Below are 21,187 nucleotides of genomic sequence, written 5' to 3'. Positions count from 1 at the left end.
AGGACGAAATATGGTATAGGAAGTAATATTTGAAACTATCAGAAATTCTAGTAACTAGGTATTAATCTTAATCATTCATATCTCAGTCATTAAGTTTATTTGTTTTCAAGGTATGAATCTTAATTATTAAGATCTCAATCTTAATCATTCAAATCTAAATAAAGTAGGACAACATTTTGCACTCATATATTTGAATTTGAGGGTAAAAAACTCGCTTATTGATTAGCCTGAAAGTAAATTCAAGAACTTCATTGGATTATTCCTTTTTTCTAAGTGTATGAACCATGAACTATCCAGTATCTAGCACAATCTAACGATACATCAAATATCAATGATATGTTCCTTGAATGCGTTGCTAAATGATCTCTATTCTAGAAAGCTATAATGAAGTCCGGCTTCAAAACAGACACTTTTTGGGTACCACATATCAAAAGGGACCATCCCTAAAAACACAGACCAAAACGAACACTTCACCTGCAAATGGACGAACTGTCCCAAACAAAGTTAATTTCGTCTATTCCACTCGAAAATACAACATAATAATTTAAGAACTACAATTTTTTAAATTAGTTTTTCACATGAAGTAAATCTATTCTTAAACAATAAATATGCGTTCTATTCACTTCACTTCACATTTTTCCATTCATTTTTTATCTTCTTCTATTAACATTATATTTTGATCTTTGAAAATTGATAGTCATATTTCAACAATTCGAAAGGTCTGCATTTCAACTGAATTTCATGTATATATATAAATACAAAGAGTATTGTAAAATAAAAATATCGAGACTTAAACTGGCCCAACTAAATAAAAAGCCCACCTCTCTCTCTACATTGATTTCCCAAAGAGGGAGAGTAATGGAGGGAAATCCAAATCTCACTTTTAAAACTCAATCTGAAAAAACAATTAGCCAAAAATTTACCCCAACATGCCAAATGCCACCCACTCAGCGCCAAAAATGAAATTTTTTCTGCTGAATATGGCGCCATATATATACATACATACACCCATCTCTCTTTCTCTTCCTCAACTCAACTCTCCCCTCACCATATACACAGAGAGGAAGAGGGAGTAGCAAACAATGGCAGACCAAGAAAATGTTGTAAGAGTAACTCGATTGGCCAAGAAAAGGGCAGCAGGAGCAATGGTTCAGCACTTGCAACAACCCAACAAGAAGAGAGTTGTGTTGAGTGAGATTCAAGATTTGTCTAATGTGGGTATCAATCAGATTGAGGACAAGGTGTTTGTTCCTGAGCCTCTGAGACCCAAATGTAAGCAGATTATTAAGAGGAAGGTGAAAAGCTCTGATGACCCACAGATGTGTAGTGCTTATGTTTCTGATATATATGATTATCTTCATCAAATGGAGGTTAGTGCATTTTTATTTACTCTTTTCCATAAATTTTGGGTGTTGTCTGAATGTCTTAATCTGTTATTATATATAGTTAATTTATTTGGGTGTTGCCTAATAGAGCTTGATTTGGTTTCTTATGGATGAATTTTGAAATGGGTAGTCTAAAGATTGGATTTTTATCAAATCTTGATTAGACTTGATTGTTGGGTTTTTGATTAACTCTGCGGTTTTTCGAATCAGATTGAGAAACAGAGAAGACCATTGCCTGATTACCTTGAGAAGGTTCAGAAGGATGTGAGTTCAAATATGAGAGGGGTTTTGGTGGACTGGTTGGTTGAAGTTACCGATGAATACAAGCTTCTTTCAGACACGTTGTATCTTACTGTTTCCTACATTGATAGATTCTTATCAGTGAATGTTATCCCTAGGCAAAAACTTCAGCTTTTGGGTGTTTCTTCAATGCTCATTGCTGCGTAAGTATAGTAGCCAAGAACTGTTTTTCTTCCCCGGCAATGGGCCTTTGTTTGTGAATCTAATATTATCTATTGATAATGATCAGGAAGTACGAGGAAATCAGCCCTCCAGATGTTGGGGAATTTTGTTATATTACAGACAATACATATTCTAAGAAAGAGATGGTAAAGATGGAGGCTGAAGTGCTAAAATGCCTCAAATTTGAAATGGGAAATCCCACAATCAAAACATTTCTCGGGTAGGTAGCTGTTTTGCAAGTAACTAGATGTGCATTTGTAATGATCTGTGGTTTCTCGACTGATATGACCGTTCCTTTTCCTGTGGTATGCAGACAATTTACTAAAATTGCTCAAGAAGATTACAAAGTAAGTGTGCAAAGATGACATGAACATTATGATTTTCAATTCAATTGTGTTCGCGTTAAATGTTTGCTAATTTTATTTTTCCCTTCCTTTTTACAGAAAAACAATTTGCAGTTTGAGTTTCTCGGCTACTACCTAGCAGAGTTAAGTTTATTGGATTACAACTGTGTGAAATTCTTGCCGTCTTTGGTAGCTGCTGCTGTGATATTCCTTTCAAGGTTCACATTACAGCCAAAGTCACATCCTTGGGTGAGGATTTTAATTTGATTCGAAGTTCACTTATGTTTAGTTTCTTGATATGTTGAAGTGCTGACTTAACTCTATTCATTATACAGAGTCTGGCCCTTCAACGTTGCTCGGGATATAGACCAGGGGATTTAAAGGAATGTGTTCTTATCTTACACGACCTGCAATTAAGTAGAAGAGGAAGTACTTTAACAGCTGTGAGGGACAAATACAAGCTGAATAAGGTATCATTCCGCGTGTGTGTTGATAATTGGTGATTTTGTTGTTAACACCTTCATAGTTAAGTAATCTGATGTGAACATTGTATGATTTTCGTGTAACAGTTCAAATGTGTTTCAACATTGTCTTCTCCTCTGGAAATACCAGATTCATTCTTCGAAGATACAAGACAATGACTACTTGGCCATTTATGCTTGGGAATTGGAATAGGACTTCATTCTTGGCTATTTTTGTTTTTGGTTAACAGTATATTCTATTAACGACCAAAATATGTACATTTACGAGCACCGAAGCAGTCATGGACTGACTGCATTTTTGGTTCCTTCATATTGGAAAGCTTGCTCAATGAATTGAAATCCTGCAATATTTCTTGTTTTTGGTTGATCTTAACTTCTTTTGATTCAAAAACGAAGAGGATGGACTTGCTTCTAGGGGTGTGCATTCGGTTTTTTGGTTTGGTTTTACACTATTCGGTTTGGATTTTCGGTTTTTAGTTTTGTAAAATTGTAACCAATTCGATCCAAAATAAATTTGGTTTGGTTTGGTTTTCCTCTATTCGGTTTGGCTTTCTTCGATTTGGTTATTCGGTTATGTCAATAATTAATAACATATATAACCAAAGTAATAATATTTAATCCCTTAAATATACTTTCTAATATAAATCATAAGTAAAACTTAAAACACAACACTTATAAGTATACCTATTATAGATGTAATTCAAACATAAAAGGGAGAAGACACAAGTACCCCCTAGACTATGACCGAAATCACAGAGACACACATTAACTAAATTAAGGTCCTATTACCCCCTTGAACTCATTTTTTTTGTAATTTTGTACACCTTTTGACTTATGTGGCACACCACGCGACTCCACGCAGTATATATATATATATAAAATTCAGTTTTTTCGGTTTTTTCGGTTTTTATCTTTTAAAATCCGAAACCAAACCAAAAAATCAAACAAAGTAATTTATTAATCCAAAACCAATCCGAAAAACCAAAAAACCAAAAAACCAATCCAAATAAAAATTCGGTTTGATTTGGTTTGGTTATTCGGTTTAATCCGAATAGTGCACACCCCTACTTGCTTCTTCATGATCATTTTCGCAACAAGTTAAAACTCACCCATCTACCCATAATCTAACCCGCCCATGACCCACAAATTGTACTACAATCTATTTTTGGATCTCGTGTAATTTGAATAGAAGAAAATGAATCTTTCAAATTTCTTATTTGTAAAAATGAAGATATTTTATGAAAAGATCGTAAAACTATTTATTTATATTTTGTAAAAGGCTAGAAAACAATTTATTAGGGAAAGTGGTCAAATATTCAACGGTTGAATGCTATATATATGTTGGAAGTTGACCATTTTAAGGTTAAAAATAAGTCAACCTCCTTGTTAGACGCTTTGAATTCAGTTTTTCCCTCCAAAGATTCTATTTTAGTTTTGTATTTAAAAATATTTTCATAATTCATAAATCTTAAAACTCTATTCATCGTTGTTATTATTTGTTGTGGTTATTGTCATTGCTCGATTCCTCTTCCTCACCTTAAAGAAACTTAATTTGATGTCTATGTTCATTGTAGAGGTGCATTTGTTAACTCTTTTTCATTTTATATTCCATTTATAATTAAAAAAAAAGATTATAATTTTATGAATTCTATTTGGTAATCTGTATAATTTAAAGTTTTACTGAAATATGTTGTTTGAAACAATTTTCGAAAACCATTTTTATGAGTCTATTTTGTTTGTCATAGTTAGCCAAGATGTTTAAATTGTATTATTGTGTTGAATGATTCTTGATTTTAGCAGAGTGAAATATCATCATTGTTCAGGTAGGAAACTCAAACACTTGATAATTTAGGTATGTAGCTCAAAAAATCGAGATACTTTAGGTGTGATTTTGACCTTTCTTTTATATATGTAAATGGTGGAACTGTCATCATAGGCAATTTCTGGCAAGGAAAATGGAAGCATAACTAATTAGGAAGAATGTTTTGCAGATCAAAAATCAGTGAAAACAATGGAAATGACAACGATTCGTACAGGCTTATCGAAAGACATGACAACATTCGTACAAGCAGACTTATCTTGCTTTCGAGAAGTCGTTCAACGATTAACAGGTACATCTGAATGTACTGATGGAAATCCCAAAATTGCAGCAACAACAAACATTTCGAAAGCACAAAAGCAACCTAATATATCAAAACTCCACCATCGCAGACAATGTCGAAGATCAGACATAGAGATCACTAATTCCCAATTTCAGCCCATCATCATTCCAAGTCCCTCAACTCGTCCAAATAAACGAGCTTCTCCAACCACTGAGATGATAAATAAAGTGCAAGAAGAGAAAGCCATCAAAGAAAGAAGGTTTTACTTGCATCCGTCCCCCAGGTCTAAACATGGAAATGCTGAAGAACCAGAGTTACTCACCTTGTTTCCTTTCATTTCCCCTCGTTGAAACAATGGATCGTGAACAATGAGTTGAATGATTTTGTTTATTTAGCTAGAAACTTAGTAAAGATACAGTTCCTACATTAGATTCTAATACTACAGATGATTTTTAGAAGCAAGCAAAAACTTGTCGTAATTTTTCTTTCAAAGGATTCGAGGCAAAAATGAGACTGTTAAGTTAGTGCTCAGTTATCATAATCAGTCAAACAAAGATACAAAATAGACACGAGCAAAATACAGGCTTTTCCCACCATTGAAATGCTTACAAAATGTTTATATCCAAACAAATAAAGATCACTTACTGTTAACCGAGCTGATTTAGTAATATATGCTTCCATGTAGGGTCTTTTCCACTTTCAGTCGTTGTCAGGAAAAAATCATTCTTATCTTTTATCATTGTTTTCACTCGTTGACATCTTCTTCATCACAATATGCATCATCACCGTCACAGTGTGTGCGTTCTCCCCCCTTCAAAGTTTTGTTATCATCAGTTTGAGAAGTTGAGAGAGTATTAGTGAACTCTGTGAATGGCACTATACTCTTTCTGGAAGGTGAATCTGCAGAGCTTAGATCTTCGTGGTCACTACGCATTCGAGTTTTGACAAGGTAGTGTGCCACAGATTTGTAACCAAGACGCAGTACCTGTAAACATGTTAACTTCCTTAGAATTGAATGCTGCAATCCCGAAAATCTCTATCCTCAACTCAAACTTAAATATACATAAAAAGAGAATTCTTTGTAATTATCAGACAAGCGATCTAGCCTTTACTGGTGGAATGAATCAAGCATAAAAGGGTCAAAGAGGTTCACCTTTCTGTAGATTGCACCAGTTGCTGCATACCCCTTTGCACGCCTGCATAGACTGCAATTGCATATTCCTCGGCAGACAGGGCAAATCCAATTTGCGTTTTCATTTGTTTCAGTGACGTTCTCTCCATACCTACATGATGTGAAAGCTCAAATATTAGATCCATGGACATTTCACATGGGGTGTAAGATCATCGGAAACAGTAGTTTTGAAGTAACACCAATACGGTCATATGAATTCAGGATAGAAAGTTAGCTACTAAAGGGAATACTACAGAAAAAAAGCTAAGAGGAAATCAAAGAGTTATCACCTCATGTACAGACAATCTCCACAGAATTGTCCTTGACCCAGCTTGCAATTGCTGCACGCAGTTCGTTGACCAAGAGTTTTCTGCCTGCAATTGTATCAAATATTTTTAGGAGTTCACATCAAGTAATAAATTGAAACAAGCAAAGGTTAGTAGACTGCATTTCGATCATAGAAAGAATGATGTTTTTTCATGAAATTGGCAGCAGAACTTATTGTTTTACAAAATTCTGAGTACTGATAGGAAAAAGTAAATGCCGAATCAGAGTAACACTGCAAAATGCATTAATGATGAACAACTATTTTGCTAGTTCTTTAAGACAAATATCATGAATAAGACGGTCTCAACTCTAGATGAATACAGCACATTACACATTTGAATATTCAAGTTGATATGCATGCTTGTGGACTAATTTCTTTTACAATATTCATGCGAGAAGTTCAAAAACGATATTATATTCAATCTTAACAAACAACATGCTTTAACCTAGCTTCCACAATGACAAGAAAAGCTTCAATTAGTCATACTAAATGGAGAAGAGATATTCTGATCAGACAACATAGTTTTGGTCATCTTTATTATCCCATGAAAGGAGGCCTATATTAGCCATATATATTCTAAGAAACTGTGCTCAAGGAACAGATATGACTAAATGATAATTCACCTTAGTTATCTTAAGCAGCAGAATCTGTATATATACAGCGTATTTCCAGAAAACTTGACAATGATTTATTTTGGAAGCAAACAACTTATAAAACTACTTCAAAGATACCCCATAAGATGCAATTCTTTTCGTGACTTGCACATTGCTACATTCAAAAAAAGTCCATTGTAAGTCAAGAAAAAATATGCACTAAATCAAACTCCAAATAATCTTTGGGAAAATCTTATTTCATAATCAAACACATCACAAATGCAAATTGTTTTCTATGTATTGCATAAATCGGTACCTTAAAAATAAATAAGCAATAGAACAACATAAAACAGACGATGAGAACAAAGGTTTACACCTGCACTGATGGCATGACTTGCCATTATCAGGATCATATACACGCTGGCCATCTTCACCATAACCATCAACACAGAGATTCCAAGCATTCTGGCAGTCACCTAAAAGCTTTTCATGTTCCTCTGTGTAGAATTCAGTGTTTTCACCTTCTCCTATATTAATCTCTACATCCTCTTTTGATATCTTATCCGTCTTGGGAATCGTCTTTTCTTTGTAACTAACTGGAGGCTTATCCTTCAACCTAAAAACATGTAAACATCATTCGACAAAGAAGATCTTTCCGGACTAGAAAAGGCAAGGTTTTACTATAATGAAAGACATCTCCACAAGACATTCCATGAAAAAGATGACCATAGGAAAAACAAAACATCATACACAAACTGAGCATAAACGAGCATTTGTTTGATTTCATGAAATATATACATAAAACTTTGCAATTTTCTTATCCGTTTTCACAATAAGTCAAACATATCTATTAGCTATCATGTTTTTCCTTTGATTTGCTTGAACAAGGGTCTTTCAGAAACAGCCTCTCTACCTCAAACTCGTAGTGGTAAGGCTCGCATGCACTCTATCAAACACAGAGTATGTTGTTATTTACATTTATTTCCAATCAAACACCAAAATATCTATGACTAAACATATTTCAGCATATAGGGAACATTTTATATCCATTAAAGACTGCAATAAGAACCAACCCAATACATCCTTTTCTCCTACTTTTTTTGGAAAATCAAAATCAGGGTCAGCCACTAAATCAGGCCTTTGTAGCCCCAATTTCTTTTTCATCCGGTGTTGGATACTACATTAAATCTCCCAACTAATTCGATTTTGAGACACCCAAGGACGATTATAGAGCAAGCAAAATTTATTTCATTTTCAGACTCGAACCCAAAATATCTAGTTAAGGAAGGATGAGACTCAATACCTAAAAGAGCGGCGAGGTGGGTCATCAATTGACACCACCTGGCGGCTGATTCGGGGAGTGGTGAGTTTCTTGGAAGGGGGATTTAGGTTCTTTGTGAGCTCGAGAATGCCAAGTTTGTGTAGTCTCTCTTTGTTCTCTTTGATTCTCTCAGCCCTTCGCTTCTCATAATCTCCTGCTGCTGCTCCGTCATTGGGTTCTTCTTCAGCTGCTGCACCTCTTTTGCTTCCCGCTTTCACCATTGTTAGCTTCTACAGCCCTTCTGAGTTCTGTATGTTACTGTGAAGTTTTATTGGATCGAACCCAGAAATAGGGAACAGTGATGGCCAATGTTGAAAGGGTAGAAAACAGCTCAGCATTTTATTTATTTTGAAATCTTAAAAAAATATATTATTGTTCCCTCCATTTTTGAGTTTCCCTCTCTTTTTTTTGGTACTAGGACTACACTTTTTGGTCCATAGGGAAAAATCACACCCCATAATTGAATAAAAATAACAGAAAAGGGTCAAATTGTCCCTGAACTATGCGAAATAGACCACTTATATCCTTCGTTATATTTTGAGATAAAAAATACCCCTGTCATTATCCTAAAAAACCATAAATACCCTCATGATTTAACACCCAAAATTTTTAGTGACGTGGCAAGCCAAATGGGACTAATCCTTCCACATAAGCATTGCCAACTAGGATTCACTACAAAAGAATTAGACCTTTAGCGGTGACACAAGTCGCCACAAAAGCCCAAAATATCGTCACTAAAGGTTTTAACTAATTTTTAACATTAAATTCTAATTTTGTGTTTTTTTCTTCATTATTTTTTAAAAATCACAAATGATATCGATCAAGGAGGAGTTTGAAGACACTATATGTTTTATTTTTATGTCATATGTAAATATGTAGTAGGAGATTTGAATCGAGAAGTAATTTTGATGATTTTCGTAATAAAATTGGATGTTTTTAATATTGATAGTGCATGTTATTTATTTTAGAAAATTAAGTTGCAACCAAAAATTAATTATCATATTTTTTCAATAAAAAAAATATGTACTAAAAATCACTCATAACCTTTAATGACAATATTTTGAGATGTGGTGGCGACTTTTATCGCCACTAACACTCTGTTTGGATCATTGTTACCCATTGTATTGTATTGTATCGTTACTATACCTACAATGTTTGTTTTGATTGTTACTTAAAATGTATTGTATTGTATTGTATTGTATTGTTAAATTTCGTTATTATGTAACAATGAAAACCCCCATTTTATGAAACAACCAATTTGGTGTGTTTCCATTGTTACTTAATTTATTTTTCCAATTATATCTTTACATAATATTTCATAATACTATTTTACCCTTTACCTTATATTATTTAATTCTAGTCAAACTTCCTACACTAAAATAATTAAGAATATTTTAGTAAATTTATAAATTACAATACAAATACAATACAGTCGAACCAAATAATAAAAATATTATTAAACAACAACAAACAATATAGCCTAACCAAACATTGTATCTACTATATAATACAATACAATAGAGTACAATAAAATACAATATATTATGAAACAATGGGTAATAATGATCCAAACAGAGTGTAAAAGTTTAATTCTTTTGTAGTGAATCCAAGTTGGCAATGCTTAGGTGGAGAGATTAGTCTCGTGTGGCTTGCCACGTCACTAAAAATTTGGGTAGTTAACTCTTGAGGATATTTGTGGTCTCTTGGGATAACGGCGAGGGTATTTTTGTGTAATGACCCTCATGGTCATTTCTGTGTCTTTCCTTCTGTGTGTCGTTTAGAGCGTTCCTATAGCGACCCCAAGTCATTTATTGACTTGCTGGGACTGACAGTTCGGTCACCTGGTCGTTCGTTTGGTCTTGGTGCGAGTTTTTGTGTTTTGGAGCTTATGAACCTTGAACGATCATTTTCGATCAAAAGTTCAAGAAGATGACATCGGAATCTAATTCTGACGATTCCATCAGCTCCGAAAGGGTCATTTTAGGCTAGTAGCATGGTCGTCATGACTCCCGAGGTTTTCAGTGTGAGTCAGTGCGATTAGGCGTTTTAACTTTAAGTTTAAGCCTAAGTTTGACTTTGGTCAACATTTTGAGTAAACGCGCTCAGATGAGAATTCCATCAGCGTGGTTAGCTTCGAAATGTCAAGTTTGGTCTAGATTAACCCTTCTTTTGTGTCTGGAGGTTTTCGATATCTTTCCGAGTCCTTTTGTGGGTTTTGACTTAAAATGACTTTTGAAAGTGGGACCCACTTTTTATTGAGATGACCTTTGATGGAAATTTTGACTACGCCGTTGAGTTCGGAATGTCGAATTTGGTATGGTTGCATATTTTGTTTGCATACATGGGGTTCCGAACAAGTTCGGAGCACTCCGTCGGAGTTTTAGAATTTTGGAAAAAAGTTGCAGAAAATCTGCTATTTATTGCAGAAAAACCAGAAACATTTCCAAAACTTCAAACCCTCATAACTCTCTCATCTCTCAACCGATTTGGGCGATTCAAAAGGCAAAGTTGTGAGATTTTTCAAGGACAACGTGTTGGTGAGCTCGGATAGTGATTTGGAGTCTCCGTTTGAGGTAATTTTCGAAAAATACCTGCTGCTGCACCCTTTTTGTGAGCTTAATTTTGGAAATTTTTGAGACTTGTTTTCTCAGCCATTTTAGGTCCGATTTCAGTGGTTTTTGAGGCTATCTTGAGTGGTTTTTCGAGGAGAACATTGTGGTATTGTTAGAGTTTACTGTAGACCGCCCATTTTTGGTAAATATGCTGAATTAGCTGCTGTCCTATTCCTTTAGTTCTTGAGAAAAATTTGGGTTTTGGTTGTATGTTGGTACTGTGTTGTTTTTGAGCCCCGAATTGTGTCCCGTCATGGAACACAAGTTCGGGGAGCTGTTAAGAACCTACTTTTGGGGTTAATTCCGGAATTTTCAGCGCGGGTCCCACGATTCCTGTTTTGATTCCAAAATTGACCCGTCTCCGTTTATTGTGATTTTGGTGTCTAAACGACCGTATTAACGTTATGACTCTATTTTTGATCGCGGGGCAGCGTTTCGAGGACGTTCGGAAAGGGAAAGCTCCGGAGAAGTGATTTTGGAGCGCGTGTGATCGGCTTACAGGTAGGCTACGGTTTTCCTCTCTTAGATTGAGCTCGAGAATGTGAATGCCTGTTGATTAGGATTCTTTCAGCAGCTACATTGGCACCTTTATAGAGCATTCGATTTAAGTTCCGGCCTTTATATAGAACATCCGGTTAGAGTTCCGGCCTCTATTGCTCAGATACCTATACAGAGCATCCGGTTAGAGTTCCGACCTCATATACTTGATACTTGTGACTGGTTACTTAGGTACTTCTGGTGAGCATCCGGTTCGAGGTCCGGCCTCCGTACTGTCAGATTCTACTAATTAGGGTTGGGGTTCTGGTTCGATGTTCTCCGTTCTTGGGTTCTTTTATGCAATTCTCTTTAGTTATAGTTATTCTGTGTATTCGTCGGGCTTATGGGGGTCCGTTCGAGTTTTTATTTAACTTGCGCACGAGTGTACCTTCTGGGCTTATGGGGGCCCAGTTAGGTGTAGTTAGCTTATAGATTACTTTAGTTAGTTCTTTGTACACTCATGTGCATTCCATTATTAGTTAGATTTTAGTTCTTGACTTCGGTTTGTGTATTCCTTCTTTTCATATTGCCTTTACTTTTCAAGTTCAGTTGGCCTGTGATACCTACTGGGTACCTGTTGTTTTGGTACTCATGCTACGCTCTGCATCTGTTTCGTGATGCAGGTCCGGGCACTAGTAGCCAGTGTTGATCGAGCTTGGAGTAGTTTGATTCGGAGATGGGGGTGAGCACACAACGTTTTGTACTATTTCAGTCTCCATCTGTATATATAGACTTGTCTTTTTCCTTTCGAGACAGTCCAGTCTCTGTTGTCCACTTTTGGGACTTGTACTCATTTTGTTAGTAGCTCTGTACTAGTGACTTCTAGGTTCTGGGAGGGATCTTTATTTGTACATGTGTTTTTGGTTTGCTTCCGCCTGTTTATATTGTTATTTGCCTACTCTTGTTTAGTTTCTACCCTCAGACCCATTACTTGTTGTTTCGGGTTACGGGTTGGCTTACTTACTGATGGGTTATAGTAGGTGCCATCATGACTTGAGAAATCGGATCGTGACATTTTGATCCCAAAATATAATGGAGGTTATAAGTGGTCTATTTCGCATAATTTAAGGGTATTTTTGACCCTTTTCCGTAAAAAGAAAAATGGTTAAAAATACCCTTCTACTTTCGTTTATGAAATTGGGTATTTTTGTTTAAGGATTGCTTACCTTTTGAATAGAAGGAAGTGGGAGAGCAGAGGTTATTTCGGTAAACCAATGTATGAGTTGACCCTTCGAATTTAAGGGCTCATGGGGAGTCTTTGGGAAATTTTGTCCAAAATACTTTCATAACAATGAAGGTATATTTGGTCCGATAGTATAACGAAGGATAAACGTAACTAATAATAAACAAAAGTAGAGGTGTGTTTTTTGACCCTTTCGCTAAATAAAATCCTATATTATTTCATATGTTTCAATTTGTTTGTTTGATTTTGATTTTACACGAAGTTTAAGAAAGTGTGTTTCTCTCTACACCATGATTTCTAGAAATTATTTTTCATCCAAAATTGTTTTTTTTTTTTCCTAAAAGTCATAACAGTCGCCACTAAAAGAGTGTTTTAGTGACAAGCATAGCACCGCTAATAGTTATAATAGTCGCTACTAAAAGTAAGTTTTAGTGACAAGGATAGTCGCCGCTAATAGTCATAACAGTCCACTAAAAGAGTGTTTTAGTTGCACGCATAGTCACCGCTAATACCTATAATAGTCGCCACTAAAAGAAGTTTTAGCGAAAAGTATAGTCGCCGTTAAAGTAGGTTTTAGTGACAAGAATAGTTGCCGCTAATACTTATAATAGTCGCTACTAAAAGTGTGTTTTAGTGACAAGAATAGTCGCCGCTAATATTGATCACAGTCGAGTATAGTGGCAAATTAGTCACCGCTAATACTTATAACAATCGCCACCAAAAGATTTTTTGGTGGCAAAATTAGTCGTTGTTTATAATCATAATTGTCGCCGGTATTTACCTTTCTTCGAATCCTGCTAACTCATAATACTTTATACATTGAACTATCTTTTTATAAATTAAGTGAATGTGAGGAAGTCTTTGTTAAGTACTAATGCTTATTTAAGTTGCAGATGAAAGTATGTTTTTACTGGCAATTTTGGTCACCCCTATATTAGTTGCCACTAAAAGGAGGTTTTGGTGGAAACTTAATTCACCATTAAGGGTGTGTTTGGTATGAAGGAAAACATTTTTCGGAAAATGTTTTCCAAATCAACTCATTTTCCTCAAATTTAAGGAAAATGACTTTCCTTCTAAACTTAAGGAAAACATTTTCCAAAACTCTCTTCCAACTTCAAATTACAATTATTTTTTTTGTTGAAAAATCAATTTATTCCTCAACCCCCCCCCCTCCCCCCCCCAAAAAAATAAAAATAAAATTTAAAGCTTGTTTTTAAATTCAATTTTTTTACCCCCACCCTCACCCCTACCCCCACCCCCTCCCAAAAAATATTAAAAATTGTTTTTAAAAGATATTTCTAATTTCAATTTTTTATTTTTTTACCCCCATCACTGCCCTCACCCCCCCATCAGCCCCCAACCCCCTTCAAAAAGAAAAAAATTTAAGTTTGTTTTTAAAAAATATTTTCAACTTCAAAATTTTATTTTTTCATCCCGATCCTCGATCACCCACCCCCTCTCCGGTCACCCCCCACCCCCGAAAAAAAATTGAGTTTGTCTTAAAAAAATATTTACAAATTCAAAATTTCATTTTTTCACCCTACCCTCGACCCCCCACCCACCTCCTACCCAGCCCCCCACCCACCCCTAACCCCCCCCCCCCCCCCCCCCCCCCAAAAAAAAATAATAATAATTTAAGTTTGTTTTTAAAAAATATTCTCAACTTCAAAATTTCATTTTTTCATCCTACCCTTGACCCCCCCCACCCACCTCCTACCCAGCCCCCCACCCACCCACCCCTAACCCCCCACTCCCACCAGCCCCCCCCTCAACTAAAAAATTTAAGTTTGTTTTTAAAAAATATTTTTAATTTCAAAATTTCATTTTTTCACCCCTAGAACCCCCACCCACCCCACCCCTACCAGCCCCCACCCCCCCTCCCCAAAAAAAATAAAAAAATTTAAGATTGTTTTTAAAAGATATTTTCAAGTTCAAAATTTCATTTTTTTACCCCTACCCTCGACCCCCACCCACCCACCCCCTACCAGCCCCCCCCCCCCCAACCCCCAGAAAAAAATTTAAGTTTGTTTTTCAAAAATATTTTCAACTTCAAAATTTCAATTTTTCATCCCTACCCTCGACCCCCCCTTCACCCACCCCCTACCACCCCCCACCCCCCAAAAAAAATTTAAGCTTGTTTTTAAAAACTATTTTCAATTTCAAAAATTATTTTCTACTCTAGTAAAAATAAAAGATATTTCTCAAAAATATTTTTCATTCATAAATCAAACACTAAAAATCTTTTCCGGAAAATATTTTCTACTCACCAACCAAACATGAGAAAATAAGTCAAAAATCAACTTGTTTTCCTGGAAAACATTTTTCTTCATACCAAACACACCCTAATACTTAAATTAGTCGGCACTATAAGTAGGATATACCTAACTAATAATAAACAAAAGTAAAGGAGCTGCAGATGGTAACAGCCTGAAGTTAGCAAAATTATACGTTTTCTATAACAATGTACTATGCGATGGTGTTTGACTTGTCCGTGAGTTTAGGATGTTAATATGACTTATATAATATACTTAGATTGACGGAAGAGAATACTTCATTAGAGTTAGTAAGATAAATGAATTTCAGTATTTGAAAGTTCTACATAAGTAGAATGGTTGAATATTTTTGGAACGTCCCAAAAAGGAAAGAGTGTCATATGAATTGAAACTGACAGAGTAACAAACAAGAAAATAAGGCGTGCAACTTACCAACTCTTGGCTAGAGTTAACACTCTTCTTGTTTTCTAAGTTGATTGTAATAGAATTCCTTACAATCTTGAACTAATCCCATATCGGTTAAATGTATCGAAGAAGCACACAAAATTGAGGAAAATCACAGGTACAACATTGGCATCATAAATTCAAGCCCCAAAAGTGTCATACTTCTCATGAATGTGTACATTTCATCAACAATGTATGATCCTCCAAAAGAGAGTATATTTAGAGGATTCGGGATCAGCTAGGAGCATTTTAAAAAAGTTCGAGTAATATAGGTCTCAATTACTTTTCACAATTTTTTTTTAAAAAAAGGTTATGAAGATTCTCATGAGTGTAGTTTCCTGCAGGATCATGGATGTTGATAATAGGTTGTGCCCAGTGTGCAGAAGGCCAATTCATAAAGTTAGAAAGTTTATCATTCCTTAAATTGGAAGCCTTGATCTTGTGCAACTCAAATGAAATACACTTGATCGAAATTGAATTGTACATCCAAATAGTCCTACGAAGAGATACTTATTCACTACTCGTACAGACTTGACAGAGTTAAGCTATATTGAGGAAATCGTTTTGTCTGAATTCTTTTTTTTCTTGGGACATCATATATATATATATAAAGTGGGAAGCTCATTCTTCAAAGATGGATTACTATTTTTCTCTTCATTTAAATATTTTTTTTATGTACAAAATCTAAAAATATATTATAATAACTAAATACTAAACTAGATATAAATGGGAACAATTCTAAGGTATTCAAATGTGCATTATATTATGTAATAAAGATATAATGGAAGATAGAAAGTCATTCAAAGGGATGAAATAGCTTGAGTAAGTTGTTAGCGGAAGACCAAGCATTTCAAAACTGAAGAGTTATCTTGATGACACTTATTTCACATTATTATTGTCAACTTCAAAATAATTGTTAACAATTATATATATATGGGGATGTTCATGGATTATTTGATAAAACATAACTTGTGAAACAATGAATGCAAGGATGAAGTCAAGCCACTCAAGAATTATTTTTCCATACTCTCTTTGATCAGTAAGTTTAATAAAAAAAAATATGTCGCTTCTATTTCCTTAAATAAACATTTCATATTTATTTTTTGAATTTTTGACAAGAAAGCATTTTCACATGTATTCACCATTTTGAAATGTGTATGCATGTTTACTTATGAATCATGATTGGAATAGGTTAAATTATCTAATTATTTTATGTCATTTCATGAGTTCAAATAGAATATTTTAAAATTCTTTAAAATAAAATTTACATATTTATAAATTACAATCGAAAGTGAAAGTAAATTCACACTGTGATTTTAATATAACTCATACCCCATATAATATTTTTGTGAGACTCGCATGCAAAGCACGTGTCCAGAATTAGTTTTAATAAAGTTGTAAAAATGTGTAATAAGCATATGAACCTTTAGAAATTCCAAAGTACTTGAGAAGATAGACAAGGACTAATTCTTTTAAACAAAGGATTGATTAAATTGTCTTATTAGAACAATTCATGGTTCATACGCTTAGTCAAAAGAAATAATCCAATAAAGTCCATGAATTCACTTATTCAAAAATTTAGATACGTGAACGCAAAATATTATTCTATTTTATTGTTGTTTTTCTATATATTAGAAAATATGATTTTAACATGTCAATTTCAAATACGCGAATGAAAAATATTGTCCTACTTTATTGTTATTTTTTATATATATTAAATTAAAATATACGATTTTAATATGTCAGTTTTTTTGGACATTAAGTAAAAAGTTTGAGGGTAATGTGATCTTAAAACATTTTGCAAGATCAATTTGTTTAAAAGAATTGTCTTTTTTGCTTTTGTTATTTGAACCTTATCAACAATTCCAAAAAATGTTCATTCTTTCCTCTTCATTAAACATTCAATTTCACACGAAAACTTGTGTTAAATTTAATAGACCTTTAATCTATTAATAATGATGCCATGCTCTACTTTACTTCTAGATAATTGAGAGTTTAAAATATAATTTAAACATTAATAGACTATGCATTGCATATATTTGAAACAAAAATAGACTAGACATATTTTTACTCTAACATTTTGATAAGGGAAAATGATTTGATATACACCTCAATTTTGTCATTTAGAGTTGATATATCCCTCGTTATGAAAGTGACTCATATATACCCCTATTGTTATACAATTGACTCACATATACCCTTTTCCTCTAATGGAAGTGAAAAGATTAATTTAAATTTAATTTTTTAATTATTCTTTTTGAAAAAAATATAATCCATATGAGGCATATATGATCCTCCTCACACATACTTTTTTTTGACTTTTTGTTTTGACTAATATAAATTTATTATTTTGATGGTAAAATTTATTTTTGTTTCACTAATTTTCTTGTAAAATTTATTATAGATGCCCCATTTTTTTTACAAATATAAAAACTAAATTACAATATAGCCGTAAAAAAATTAGTTTCAATTTTTTTCTTTACACTAAAGGATGAAAGAAAAAGAAAGAATAAGAAACTCAAACAATGTTAATCAAAGAAGTCAAAAAATAATTTTTGTATGAAAAGAAATTAAAATAAACCTTGAACTTTGCTAGAAGGATCATATATATTTCTTACATGATTTTAAAAAAAAAATTAAAGTCAAAAAAATAAATTTGAAACTATTTTTTTCACTTCCGTTAGATGAAGGGTATATGTGAGCTCCTTTTGTAACGGTAAGAGTATATATGAGTCATTTGTATAACGGTAAGGGTATATATGAGTTATTTGTATAACGGTAAGGGTATATATGAGTCATTTGTATAACAGTAACGGTATATATGAGCCATTTTGGGAAAATTTTCAAAATGTCAATATTTTGATATTTAATAGGACCCCTTAGCCATATTGTCAATATTTTAGTTTGTTATGTATCTGATTTATGTATTTTTTTTATCTGTTTGATTTGCAAGAATAGAATTATTTAATAACAGAAAGGTGAAAATCAGGAAGATAGTATTTTTTTTAAAAAAAAAGGAACATATCACTTAAAATTCTCATCAGTAAATATATACCAATAATTTTACATTTTATGTGCTCACTTTACCATTCAAATTAAAATTAGTATTTTACTTTCATAATGAAAACTAAAAATTGTATCTCAGACACTGCCAAATATTTTTTTCTTTAATTTGTGTTACAAAAATATTAATGATTGTATCCCAATATAATCTAATCATTACATATAAATAGGATTTATGAAAGGATATAAGATTCTGGAAAAAAATTTAGCATACACAGTGGAAACAATACAATTTGTTGAGGAATGATACAATATTCTAAAAATAAATACAAATTGATTGTGAATGAAATAGGGATACAAGATTCTGGAACAAAATAACATACATAGTGGAAATAATACAATTTGTTGAGGAATGATACAATATTCTAAAAAAAAATACAGATTGATTGTGAAAAAAATAGGATACATATAGCTTAGAAAATACAAATTTTGTTTGGCATACCTATTGGAATGACTGCAAACTAAAAAAAGAAATACAATGTTCTTAATAAAAATACAAATGTTGAGTAAAGGAAAACAATTAACAAACAAAAATTAATATGAATACGATTCTAGTATGAATACAATTTTTGCAACCTTCTTCTCTGCCTCTCTCTTTCTTCTTCTTCTTCTCTTTCTGCTTCTTCTTCTCTTTCTTCTTCTCTTTCTTCTGCTTCTTCTTCTTCTTCTTCTCTTTCTTCTTCTTCTCTTTCTTCTTCTTCTTCTTCTTCTTCTTCTCCTTCTCCTTCTCCTTCTTCTTCTTTTTTTATTTTTATTTTTTGTTCACCAAATCCAAATCTGAATATGTATTCTTAATAAAAATACAAATTTTGAGTAAAAGAAAACAAAAAACAAACAAAAATTAATAGGAATACAATTTTGCAACCTTCTCCTCTGACTCTCTTTTTTCTTCTTCTTCGTCTGCTATGTTCCTTTTTTCCCATTTTTTGTTCACCAAATTCAAATCCAAATCGTATTCACTTGTGCATTAGTAACCCTATAAACAAAATTTCGAAATTATTAAATATGAATGTATAAAAAATCAAACAATATATGATGTATAAATGTCAATGTAGATTACTACAATCTACAAAATTTCAAACATGAGAACAAATCACGAATTTGTGAAAAAAATGGAAGCTACGGAACAGAGAGAAGCGGAAGATGAAAAAATGAAGAACAATTGGAAGAGGAAATTAGATGAGAGAGAATTTTATTATTATTATTTTTTTTAAAAATATGAAAGAGAATTGTTGAAAAACGTATGAATAAGAGGGAAAAAATCCGTGAGAGGATAAAATGTGGGTAAAAAATTTAGAGAGTGAAAAGTGGGTAATGGAGTCTTTTTGGGGTAAAAAGTGGGACCAATTTGAGGAAAAAAAGGAAGGTAAATAACTTATATTAGGATACATTATATTTGTTTAAATATTGACATTTTTAATAATTATTTTAAAGTGTAGATGTTTTTAATAATTATGTTAGAAATTTTGATTAGTTTACTAATTTTCCCTTTTCATAATGAGTGATTATCAACTCTAAATGACAAAGTTAAGGGGTATATCAAACCCTTTTCCCTTTTGATAAAAATATTTATTAATAGTTTGAATTTTCCTAATATTGGGCCCACACTATTCTTTATAATATTTTTTTATTTCCCATGTCCGGTGTCGGAGCTTCAACTAAATTCGAATCACATACTGCAAGGCTCATTCTGGGGGTGACACTCCTAACAAGATTTCTCTATATCTAGAGGTTGAACTCGAGACTTCTGATTAAGAATGAAGCAGTTTTACCGCTGCACCATTACCTATGTTGGTGGGACATGCTCTTCACCCTGGTTTGACAATACAAGCATGCTTGGCAGTTGGCACCTTGCCATCCACACATGATACCTAGACAACAATAGTATAAAGGGAAAAGGGTCTGATATACCTCTCAACTTTGTTATTTAGAGCTGATATACCCTCGTTATGAAAGTGACTCATATATACCCCTACTCATATACAAATGGCTCACATATACCCTTTCCCTCTAACGAAAATGGAAAAAATTATTTTTGGTTTAATTGTTTAATTATTTTTTATATAAAAAAAAAACTATAATCCCATATGGGTATATTTAATCCACCTCAAACATATGTTTTTGACTTTTTTTTTTGTTTCAATGACTAATTTAGATTTATTATTTTGATGGTCAAATTTATTTATGTTTCACTAATATTCTTGTAAAACTTACTATAGATGACCAATTATTTTTTCTTCAAATACAAAAATTAAATTACAATATAGAGAAAAAAAATGTTTTAAATTATAATATAGCCACAAAAAAATAGTTTTAATTTTTTTTCTTACACTAAGGAATGAAAGAAAAAAATAAAATAAGAATAAGAAACTCAAATAATGAAAGTCAAAGAAGTCAAAAAATAATTTATGTATGAAAAAAATTGAAATATACCTTGAACTTTCCTAGAAGAATCCTATATACTCCTAAATGATTTTAAAAAGGGAAAATGCATAAATATCCCCCCCCCCCCACCAGCCTATGCCCAAAATCCCTGAGACACACCTAACCTTTACTAAGGTCCTATTACCCCCCGAACTTATTTTATATATAATTTTCTACCCCTTTTTGGCCTACGTGGCGCTATCTTGTGGGCCAAGCGCGTGTTGATAATTTTTTCAAAGATAGTGCCACGTAGGCCGAAAAAGGGTAGAAAATTAATTAAAACATAAGTTCGGGGGGTAATAGGACCTTAGTAAAGGTTAGGTGTGTCTCAGAGATTTTGGGCATAAGCTGCGGGTACTTATGCATTTTCCATTTTAAAAAAAAATTAAAAGTCAAAAATATAAATTTAAAATTAATTTTTTCACTTCCGTTAAATGAAGGGCATATGTGAGCTCATTTTGTA

General features: G+C 33.2%; 3 protein-coding genes across 3 annotated transcripts; 2 read left to right on the top strand and 1 right to left on the bottom strand.

Annotated features, from left to right (window-relative positions):
* The first annotated feature begins 1,047 nt into the window (after window positions 1–1,047).
* On the top strand, window positions 1,048–2,844 carry LOC125819905 (G2/mitotic-specific cyclin C13-1-like). Its single transcript, XM_049499310.1, has 7 exons — window positions 1,048–1,370; window positions 1,596–1,828; window positions 1,915–2,067; window positions 2,161–2,194; window positions 2,291–2,440; window positions 2,527–2,661; window positions 2,761–2,844. The coding sequence occupies exons 1-7, from the start codon at window positions 1,083–1,085 to the stop codon at window positions 2,830–2,832; spliced, it is 1,065 nt and encodes a 354-aa protein (XP_049355267.1). The 5' UTR covers window positions 1,048–1,082; the 3' UTR covers window positions 2,833–2,844.
* Window positions 2,845–4,684: 1,840 nt separating this feature from the next.
* On the top strand, window positions 4,685–5,125 carry LOC125819925 (VQ motif-containing protein 31-like). Its single transcript, XM_049499329.1, has one exon. The coding sequence runs from the start codon at window positions 4,685–4,687 to the stop codon at window positions 5,123–5,125; it is 441 nt and encodes a 146-aa protein (XP_049355286.1).
* A 362-nt stretch (window positions 5,126–5,487) lies between these two features.
* LOC125819911 (uncharacterized) lies at window positions 5,488–8,409 on the bottom strand. Its single transcript, XM_049499317.1, has 5 exons — window positions 8,171–8,409; window positions 7,244–7,483; window positions 6,237–6,320; window positions 5,929–6,058; window positions 5,488–5,760 (listed from the first exon to the last, which is right to left on the bottom strand). The coding sequence occupies exons 1-5, from the start codon at window positions 8,407–8,409 to the stop codon at window positions 5,521–5,523; spliced, it is 933 nt and encodes a 310-aa protein (XP_049355274.1). The 3' UTR covers window positions 5,488–5,520.
* Between the last annotated feature and the right edge of the window lie 12,778 nt (window positions 8,410–21,187).

This window comes from Solanum verrucosum, unplaced genomic scaffold (genome assembly GCF_900185275.1).
Source record: "Solanum verrucosum unplaced genomic scaffold, falcon-dt-bn FXZP01000229.1, whole genome shotgun sequence".
NCBI classification, from domain to species: domain Eukaryota; kingdom Viridiplantae; phylum Streptophyta; class Magnoliopsida; order Solanales; family Solanaceae; genus Solanum; species Solanum verrucosum.
This window is presented reverse-complemented; position numbering and strand designations above follow the sequence as displayed.